Raw genomic sequence first — 11247 nt, 5'->3', positions numbered from 1 at the left:
GGTCTGTGATGGCCAGGTGTCTGAGCGGGGAGTGCCGAAAAAAGCAAAATGCGCACTAAGCAAAGAGAACTGCCTAAGAGGTGCAGAGTCAAATATGAAAAAAGAAAAATGGCCACTAACACAGTACTGTGTATATATTGAGTGTGGTGTGCATATGGTGGGGGAATCGTTAACATTCAAGCAGGCTTATGAACCAGCCGCAGAACGAACCCATAAATGGTTACCAAGACATCACCTTAGGAGGAGAGTCCCGGACACCTCGAAAGTCTGGGGTCATGCGGTATACAAATTGGATTTGTTGGTGATGTTGGCTAGCTAATTGTTATTGATGGAAAATCGTGAAATGGTTTTCTGTGGTGTGTCAGCAACTCAGGCACATAGGACACCACATTTAGATCTATGAAGAGGCCGTTGGAATCAGTACTTGCCACTGTCCATGTTGTTACCTACAGAAAATTAAATCCTGTGATGCACTGAGCTTTATGCTTGGGGGAGTACGGGGAAATGATGGTAGTGCTACCAATCAGTAATGTCCTCATCTCCACGCCTGCCTCCCCCCCCACTACGGCCCCCGCTTCTGTTGGCTCTTCAATGTGTAAATGGGAGAGTTTTGATTCATGATGTTTTTTCCCCCGTGGCCAAATCACGAAAAATACGGCGAACATTACTTCTTGTTTGTTTTACACTTCATTTTTAGTATTTTTTTTTTTGTGAACATTCACAGTATACACATGATTTTAAAACTGATTGTTTGTTAAGCTGCAGTAGCCATATAGTATAAGACAACAACACAAACTAAACTAAGCTGTTAGGGATCCACCACTAATTGGGGTCGCTATCATGAATCTTTTTCTGGCCAATTTATGATCATGGCAGTTCCTCCTCCAACAAATATGAGATTGATTCTAGACTTTGATATGGTAATATTATAGGATTGTGGTGGGACTTCGGTTTACCACATCACATAATTATTCTTCTAAAATAGCCGGTGGTTTGCAAGTTTTTGTTAGATTCTCCTTCATCTGTTTGATTTTGGCTATAATATTCCTATGTTATTTGGTTCTAGGAAAAAGGGTGCAGTTCACCTGGGCTTTTCAGGGAGCTTCTACAAGTAAAATTTGCAGTGTTGGAAGTATGCTATGAAAAGCTATTGCCTGGAGTACTACTTTGAAACCAGATCACAATGGTATGTAGAAATGTTATTATTATCCATCGTAGATGCAATGTCATGAAATTTTGCATTTTTTTGAAGTTTCAAGTTCTGATTGGATAGGCAAAGTTGCAGACTGGACTTGCAGTTTGCATGATTTGCAGTTGTCTTTGGGTAAAAGAATTTCTGGTATAGTTTTCTATTTTCCAGCATAGTATCTTGAACTTTTCTTGACAACTTACATGACCTTCATGAATTCACCCTTATTTTTGTGTGCATAATAGGTGATTGCACCTCAAAGTGCCAGTGGCGTTGTTCTTGATGCACCAGGATGTTACGCCAAGCTTTTAAGGCAGTAGCAATTGCTCTGTCAAATGTTCCAGGTGGAGTTTGAGCTGTAAATTGCCTTCTTAGTTCTTGTAGTTAAACAAAGTATAAAGTAGGCATATCTTTTTGATTTTTCTCTTTGGCACTATATTAAGCCTCAACATCTATCAGATTTAATGAAAATTAGGAAAAAATACCCAGCCAATTAAACCTTTTTTCCCCTTAAATTGTTGCTGGGTTGCGGTTTTCAATGCTTTAGATGTATTCATTCATGTATCGTAGGTGGTCTATGTCATGCTTTTGTTTGCATTGAACCAAAGTTTGATATCATGTCCCTGTTTTGTGGTCCTTAGTTTGTGGCCAGCATTTGTTCCAGTGCATGATCCTTCTCGTAAAGCCGTACATTGGTTATTCAAAGCATGGGACAAATTTTACCAGAAGATTTGAGGCAGATCGTATTGGTAGCCAAGTTCCTGTAAAACTCATGCATTTGGAAGGACTATATGAATTGGTTTGTTTCTAAGTTTGTAAGTTACAAATCCACATCTTTTTCTCTGACTATAGCTTTACGATAGCCTCTCAATTTGCTTGGTCATTTGCATAGTTGCACTTCTGAACCAAAGGGTTTCACCATTACTTTCATGTGTTTTTGAAAGTGTGTGTGATATTTATATTGGCCCTTTTTTCGATCCTCCATTCCTTGTGTTACATCTTTCTCTTTCATTTGATAAAGATGAAAGTTTTCTACTTAGGTTTTTGGGTAAAGTCAGTATATGTTAATGTTCTATTCTACCTTCTATGATTTCAAATTTTAAATGTATTTTTTTTGCAATACAGTCTTTAGAGAAGCACTGTGGTACTTTAGTAAGCCTGAATATATTATTTTCTCAATTTTATATCTGTTGTGCTCCTTATTCTTTTGTACGAATATTTTGACATGCATCCATATGCACCATGCAGAATGTGCGTTCATGCTCTTTTTAGTTAAAGCTTTACATTAAGGTTGACTTATTTTTTGAGGCTTAAAAAATAAGGAGATTTCGATGCTGATTTTAATTTTAAAAATTATGGAAATTAGTAGTAGAGCATCAACTTTTATTTTATTATTTTGTATTTTTTATGTGAACTTTAGAAACTGTTAATAGACATAAGCAAGATTTGGAACTAAAATGCTTGTAAATAAAATATATCAATGACAGGTATGGTGTTTAAATGTGTAATTATTGCATGCAATAACCATACAATGGCATTGAATTAATAAATTAAATTCCATAAAATTGAGTTCTATAATAGGTATTTATGCAACTAATTTAGATATAAAACGCTAAATAAAATGATTGTAGTTAGTATTATAAGTTTTAATTCTTCATAAAAGTTCAGTTTGTCATAATTTGGAGATTTTGAAAAATTTGAATTATTTTCATAATTTTCAATAGTGATTTTTTATGACGAAAATCGATTGTTGAGTTGGATTTGGGGGGGGTGGTATAGAAATTTCAACAATTTCGCAGAAATTTACACCATAGTTTTTTTTGGTTACACAAAAGAGAAGACTATATTTAAGGAGAAAGAAAGTGGTACACAAAAGTAGAAATAAGAATCCTTCTTGGATAATAAATAAACCAAAAAAAAAAAAAAAAAACAAAATCGAATAGATAAACCAGCCAATCCTGTTGAAAATCTGAAAAACATGCTCCTTTTAAAAAAAAGTTGCAAAAGCCTCAGGCAATGCCATATGTCATATTCCAATCCTAGAGCAACAAGAACATCATCTTCTGCCCCTAAGATACAACTTTCCTTTCCAACCAAGTCCCCCACAAAGCTGCAAAACCCGACAACTCTGCACAAATCCATTGCATGATTACTCCTACCAAAATCTTCTTCTAAAGGAAATAGCTAATAAATCTGCCACCGACTTGAACAACCCAAGATACGAGAAATTTTTGTATTATTATTATTTTTTTTTGAAAATAAATATTAGATTATGCATCGAGAGAGTAGTATGAGATAAAGTAAAGGATAGTTCCAAATGGAACTTTAGCTTTAGCTTGGTCATGACCAAGAAACTACCAATATCACTCGGTGGGCTTGGAATGCACAATTTATCAATTTTTCCGGTAAACTACTCGTGGCTCGTGAGCGCATGTTGGATAGTCCTAATATCTTGTTCATTCACAAGAAATGTTTTCTTTGTGCAATTACTTAGAGTACATTTTGTGCAACAACCTTTCCTATGTTGTTTGAAAAAGGATCCCATGATCCTGAACAGATGTTAAGAAAAAAAGAAATAGTGAAAATCCAATAATTTATGATCAATTCATTCAATATTTCCTTTATAGGAAAAATATCGCATTTAAAATTATCTCTAACCAGTCGAAACAAAAAATTCCACATAGTCCCAAGTACTTGAATTGTGTAGGAAGGATGGGAGCCAGAGTCAAAGCATAAAGAATACACATCTGGGGATATATGCTTTTGTAGGCCTCCTGATCTGCAGTAGATTTGTTGGTGTTCATTAAGAACAAGTTTAAACACCAACCAAATGAATGACTTAATCTTTGAGGGAACTTTGCCTTTTAAAAGCTACAATGAAGCGGAAAGACATATTAGAGTGTCCTTTTACTTATTTAGACGTTGTTTGGTGGGAATCCTTGATATGAGAGATTTGGGATCTGTCAATTGTGAGGAGTCTAAATTCTTGAACGGGGGGAAAGCTGCCGTCCTTTTTGAGAAGTCACGTTCCTTAATCTAGGTGTCTTTCTTTGGTTCCCTTGTACTTTTTATCCCTGTTTAAGATTCTGGTGAGGGTTACTCGTACACTTGAGTGGATCATGAGAGATTTTCTTTTGATCAAGGGTGGGATGGGAGGAATCATCTTGTGAGTTGGGAGGCTGTTTGGTTGTGTAAGGAAGAGGGCGGCTTGGCTCTGTAATTCGGTGTCTAAAAAGATTGGTTTTATGATAAGTTGTTATGTGTTTTTCTTGGAATTGATTTTCTTTGGAACAGGGTTATTAAAAGTACATTTGGTATGGCAAGAGATTGGGTGGGGTGCTAGTACTTAATATTGCGGCTAGAGCTTCACATGAAAGCCCATGGAAAAAGTTCATTTCACAAGAAAATCATTTTTTTTCTTTCCTTGTACCAATATAAAGTGGGAGATGGTTATAAGGCTTGCTTTGGGGAGGACCTTTGTCTTCAGGATGCTTGTTTTTTGATTGCTTCCCTTCAATTTTTTGTATTACTTTGTGTCTTGAGGCACGATTTCTTCTCGTCTCATTTGCAAGAATCTGAATGATAGGGACACAAAGGAGCTTTCCTCACTTTTGAGCTTGTTGGAGGTTAGGATTTGGTGTTTAGATACTTTTGGGGGCCTTTTTCTTAAATCTTTCAATGCTCATTTAAACCAGACTCATCATTCTATTACACAAATCAAGTGTAGAAAGCTATTCAGAGTTAAAGGGGTCGGTGAGGATAGCCATTCTTAAATAGAGTTAGCGCTGACAATTGCAGGTTAGAAGACCATAAATACCTCTGTTCTGATGTGTTATGTGTTAGTGTGTTATGTTACTAGTGAGGATCATGGTCATTGATTTCTTCGCTGCTTGGTGGCTTCGTGCATATGGAAGAAACTTTGGTTTGTACGCATTCTTTGGAGGCCTTTTTGTTGATTGTCTTTAGAAGTTTAAGGGGCAAAAGAATGCAATAATTTTGTGGCGTAGTGCAGTTTTTGCTGTAATATAGGTACTTTGGCTGGAGAGAAATTCAGAGTTTTAGTGATCATGCTTTTCTCTTGACTTGGTATGGTTATGGGACATAATTGTTTATTTCGCTTCCATGTGGGTTTTCTCTAAAGAGTGTCTTGGCAGCAACGGGTTTTTTTGAAAATCCAGTGTGATTGAGGGGCTTTATTAGCATAATTTTGTTTCTTATTGAATTAGTATTCTTTTTTTCCTTTTATTCATTTTCTTTATTATTATGAGGATTTCTGATCCTCCTTGTATTTTCTACCTTCTTAAGAAATTTCTTTCCCCACTTCGCCCCTTAAAAAAAAAAAAAAAAGAGAAAAGAGAAGAGAAGTCCAAGTTTGGGCTAGAATTTGCGGAAAAAAAATTTGTTGTGTTTGTCCATATTTTGCATTTGCATTCATAGTCCAGATTAAATTATAGTTTCTTTTGGGTTCCAGTCATAAGTTTATACTTTTTTATCTGATGTTGAAGGCTTTCTCCCCAACGGACTTTTCAATGCATCTTTATAAAGTCTACTTTACGATGAAGCTAACATACAGAACCCTTCCCCATGATGATGATGATGATGGTGATGATCTTCAAGGGGCTCATGCTGAAATTACTGGATCTAGTGGAAATGATGGAGGTGACTCCCACAAAAAAGCACAATGGGATGATGATTGCCCTTGGAGTGAGTGGTATTCTGCGGAGGACCCAGTGAAAGGTAAGCTTATGTTTTGGAAAGCTATCATACTTATGTTTTCTTGCTAGTTCCTGTGTTGGAATGTTTGAGATCCTTGCTGAGGTGTATTATTCTCAAACAAAACACACTCTTCTAGTCATTTGCATGATTACTCTCTCTATGCTAAAATAACTCACCACAGTCTTAAATTGATTCTCAGCTTTAAATCATGCATTTTATATTTTATTTAGAAAAACCTTGTTCTTGTCTTGTGATAATTTTTAATTCCTTCTAGGTTCTAGATATTAGTTTGTGAATTAATTTGCAAGCTTCGAGAAGCTTACTCTTGCTTTAAGCCTATCCAATGTGGAGCGCAGTTGGTCTTTTCATATTTGTCAGATTGATTACTTGCAGGATTTAAATTGATCACCATATGGTTGGAGAAGATGGTTGAAAGCTCTCTGGAAATGGCTGAATTGGAAAATGCTTCACCCCATGAAGCTGAGAACTGGATCTTAGTGCCGGATTTATCTACAAATATGTAAGGATTTTCTTTTGATAGATAGTATTTTTGTGAGGTTTATTGTGGTTGAGTACTTTACAATAAATCTACTCTTAATTCGGCTTCTAGGGGTAAACTGCATGAATCATTTGTTGTCAGTACAGTCTACAATGCCATATTTTCCATTTAAATTTCACACAGCTTTCAGGAAAACTAGTAATTATAATCTATAATACACAGTGTCCCTGGCATCTATTTCCTCTAGAACTGATGCTTCATCTTGAAAGCCATTAAAAGAAACATAAAAGTCTGATCTTTGTTTGCCTTTGTATATGCATGAGCAGCATGACAACTAGTAGTGTGTTCAAAAAAAGACATTGCTGCACTGGCAGCTCTGGCACATGTTTCCACTTTTTGTAGGATGGTATTTTGCTTATTCCTGTGGAGGAAATTAGTGGGAAGGATGTAGAAGCCCTGACAATTATTGGATAAGATGGGGTTATGGCTGTTTGGTCCTGGAGGAAATGAAGTACGTTGGATGGTGGCAAAAGAGAGGTGAAGAAAGGCACTGTTCTGTGAATTACAATGGCAAGGGTTATAGAAGGGTTTTCCTAATCAGGTTCTGGAAAAGAGAGGTGAAGAAAAGCAGTGTTGTGAATTACAATGGCAAGGGTTTAAAGAGGGTTTTTATAAATCTGGTTCTGCTAGTTCTTTTTTCTTTCTTCCTTCGCTTTCTCTTGTTTTTGGTTTTTTTTGTTTGTTTCTTTTTTAAAGAATTTCTTGTCTTCTCTAAGGTTGTAACTTCTTTATTCTGGTTCCTTAGTATATGTTTGTTTTCTATGAAAGAAAAAGTGACAGCATTACTGACTAGTTGTTGGTCATAAATCCTAAATGTTCTCTAATATTTTCCTTCCCTCCTCTATTTTAAGTCTAGAACATGTATCACATCATCTGTATTTGTTTCTATACAGAAAAAATTTGAGTTTGAATTGGAACTTCATAGAATTGCTGTAGCTATAGTCTGTTTCTCCTACTCACCCTTCTTCTCCCCATCTTTGGTGTAAGTGACTCATATATTCATATTCAATTCTTTTCAATAGAGATATTCACTCTTTTACAATGAGAAGGTATGTAGTTCAACTCGAAGATAAATAAATTTGTAAAAAAGCTGAAGCTTACCATAAACTTTGAACTTCAAATTTTTGTTGTCAGTCAGGGATGGTTGTATAGATACATTACCTTTAAGATATATTGTATAGAAGAATAGTCAGAATTGAATTTTCAAAAAATATGGGCTGGGAACAGTGCTAGTGGTTAAAAAAAATTTGTTAGGCAGCAGTATAATTATTAAAACTGTATCAATCCAGATGAGGTAAACATTTTGCATCATTCTGTTAATTGCGCTCTGATTGTACTCCTTGATTGGTTTTCTATATTTGTTTTGATTTGGATTGAATTTTTTGGTGGCAAGCTAAGTGTAACATTAGAGAAGGAAGGCAGGTTAAACTTTAGAAGGTTTGGGCACTTGCAGTCTGGATCAAATGATGCTCCAGTTAGGAGTGGTGAGTGAGTTGTTGTCAAAGGCATTACTAGGGAAAGGGGGTGGGCCTAGAATAACTTGGACCCGGGAGACTGAGCAACAACAATTTGACTACACTTTTTAACTACTTGAGAATATTACCTTAAATTTTGCCCAATGGCAGAGGGGATCCATATAGATGACCCATCTAGTGTGACTTAAGTGTTGGTGGTTGTTGTTTTTTGGATTTATTTTTGTGTTTCAACCTGTTTGGAATGTAATGAGCTTGTGAACTATTATTTTTCTTCAGAAATGATGATTCCAAAGGAAACTCGGTGGGATTTGCTTCGCAGTTGCGCCTTTTGGTTGATGCTTTGAATATGTCCTTTGAGGCTCAATTTATGGAAGATTTTGTGTCAGGTTAAATAAATTTTGTGATCCATTTGTCATATTTATTTACTTTATTTCACAGAAAGGACGTGAAAGTTTTGTGAGAAAACTAAATAATAGGCCAATCATGTAAGTAGTTACTAAAAAGTCTGAACAAAGTAAATTCGAAACAAGCGGAGACTAAGCTTCTGACTTGTTGATTTTCAGAAGAGAACTGCGCCTTGGTGCTGTGGTTCATCTTATGGACTTTCTTGTGGGAGGTCCAGGGATCAATCTTTGTGGGGATCATCTTGACGGGAGGGGAAGGGGATCGGGTTATTTGACTGCCCCACTGGGGCATTGCATGCAGCCACTTGTACAGAAAAATGATTTTCATATACGTCCTTGCACCGTATTACATATCGGAGTATGAATCCCTATGAGGGGGTGGTGTTTGGAAATGATTTCAGAAACTTCCTGTTAGGGGGCCTTCGGAAAGCCCATATATCCAAATAAAAAGAACATAAAATAAAAGTATTTATTTACTAATATTTTTAATGCAAAGAATTAATTTGACTATTTAGAAAAAAAATGAATTTACTAAAGGCAAGTTGAGAAAAAAAAAAATAATTCACCAAAAGTTATGCACATATATAGTGTTTGTTTTGGTTTAAATTATTTTTATTATTTTATAAGTTGGATGTGAATAAGATCAAATCTAATAATTAATATAAATATAGATGAGATAAAACCTTCAAGTACTTTGCATTAAATTTAAATTTTCATCATTTTAGTCCATGTGAAAAACATATTGCAAGTAAATATTTTTAGTATGATGTTCAAATTAATTAAGCATTGGGAATGTCATAAGAGTTTATTTGGACTGAAAAGACAATAATCTGCATGAGAAATATATTGCATGCAAAATATTTTTAGTCCATGGGATCAAATTAATTGAATATTAGGAATGTGATAAGAGTTTGTTTGGAATTAATTTTATTTAATTTCTCTTGGACATGTAGATTGGATAAAATTTATTAGTCATTGCTAAGCTATAAAGATAAATATTATGCCCTGTAAGACAAAATCAAAAATTTGGAAAATATATTGATGTGAATTTTTTAAGTAAAAGAAATTAAATAAATGAAACCTTAGAAATGTGATGAGTATATTTGCAACTAATTTACTTCTATTCTCTCTTAAAATGGGCATGAGTTTAATCAAAATCAAAAGCAATTAAGTCTACTAATAAAAAATGATACGTCATTTAGGATAATACTTATTTAGGATATCACCAAGGGTATTTTGATTCTTACACTATTTGTACTTTTGTATACAGTACAGATTTGCATGAATTTACTGTTTTTAATTCATAGCTGTCATTGATATAGCAAATATTGCTTAAGAGTTAGACTCTTATATTTTCATTTCTGTTTTGTTCCAGTTGAAAACTCAAGTTCTGAAAATTTGAGGTCCTCGACGGTCATTCCTCCACCATCAGTTCTTGACCGCATTCTCAAAGATCTATTTCTTGAAGGTAGTTCTTTTGCTCTCTCCACCCCATCTTTATTTATATTTATTGGTTTGGAGCTTGTTTTGGGGATTTCTTTGACTTGCCTTATTATGTGTGTGAGACAGGAGTTAAACTGGACAGGGTTACATTTGTTAATTATTTCTGTAGATTCACATTTTAACATCCCATTTTTGGATTAGGAACACTAACCATAGGGTTGCTCAGAATCAAGTCGATTATATCATTTATATGCTGTTAACCATTTTGTCTAAGAGCTTCCATTTTACTGTAGAGATGTTTATTAAAACACTAAGTGCCATGGGAAACGATTCAAAATCCTTCGATTCAGTTCGAAGGATGGATTGATTTATGGTTTCAGAAGAAGTAAGAGATTCGAAATCCTTCGATTCAGATCGAAGGAAAGACCTTAGATCTGAGATTGGACAAGGTGGGGGAGACCTTTATCTGTTTGTGTTTGAGAAAAATATTTCTTGCAATAGGTGGGTAAGATTCTCCAAGAGGTGGTCATTTGGTTTGGTGATGGTTTGTTGATTTTCAGTTGGTTGGAAAGGGGTTCTTGAAGTGCTCATCTGGGAAACATGCAGTTATGGATGTTGATTAGGTGGACAAAGGTGGGGAAGTTTCTGAAGCTGGGACTGGACTTGAAAGGTAAGACATCTTCTTTGTTTGTCCCTGGTGGTGCAAAAGATGATGGATGACATAGCTTTGTGAATGATTTTTGCAAGATAGATAAGAAATTCTGCCCTGAATCTGGATGCCAAGATGAAAGGCTCCTTTGTGGAGTCTGGTTGTGACAGAAAGGAAGAATGGAGAAGGTGAAGGTTGTAAACTTGTGTTCAGTCATGGAGTCAAGAGTTTGGTGTATGGGAAACACCAGATCCATTCTCGGTGTGGTGGTGAGTTACAAATGAAGGAACCTGGGAATTCATTGCTAGAAGCCACAGCTGCTCAGTGGAGACAAACTTCCATGCAGTCAAGGTGGCTGAGAATACTGAAGGGGCTGTGAGGTTAGCAGATGCAGCTGGGGTTGATCTTGTGGAGGATGAGGTAAAGAATATTGGGTCAGGATGTTTGGTTTTCGTTTTGGACTTAGGACAGATAATTGAAGAAGCAGGAGCTTGTTTCTTAACTAAGCTGCGCCAGTTAATTGAACAGACCTATAGTTGCAGTATAAATGATTGAAGTCATTCTTTAGAAACAAAGGACTGTTTTGAACAGGCCCATAGTTTGAATCATGCTGACAGAGCCCAAGAGGCTGGTGCAAAAGCTCATGGAGTTGTTCAGATCTCAAATAAAGCTCAAGGTTTCTATTTGTGTGGTTTCTGAAAACCAGGGGTGTTTGGCTGGGAGTTATGGATTAAGAAGAGAACATTTTGGGTAAGATGTAACCGGAGGACTTTCTGAGCTGGAGCAGCAGCTAATATCAGTTGGAGGCCAAA

At 35.7% G+C, this 11247-nt stretch overlaps 1 protein-coding gene across 1 annotated transcript in view; it reads left to right on the top strand.

Moving 5' to 3' along the window:
- Window positions 1–11247, top strand: part of LOC131148542 (uncharacterized) — a 117220-nt gene that overhangs the window by 52043 nt on the left and 53930 nt on the right. The window contains exons 12-13 of the mRNA XM_058098295.1: window positions 8216–8325; window positions 9719–9811. Of these exons, the coding sequence (XP_057954278.1) occupies window positions 8216–8325; window positions 9719–9811 (203 nt within the window). The remainder of the gene's footprint in view (window positions 1–8215; window positions 8326–9718; window positions 9812–11247) is intronic.

This window comes from Malania oleifera, chromosome 2 (assembly GCF_029873635.1).
Source record: "Malania oleifera isolate guangnan ecotype guangnan chromosome 2, ASM2987363v1, whole genome shotgun sequence".
Lineage (NCBI taxonomy): Eukaryota > Viridiplantae > Streptophyta > Magnoliopsida > Santalales > Ximeniaceae > Malania > Malania oleifera.
This window is presented reverse-complemented; position numbering and strand designations above follow the sequence as displayed.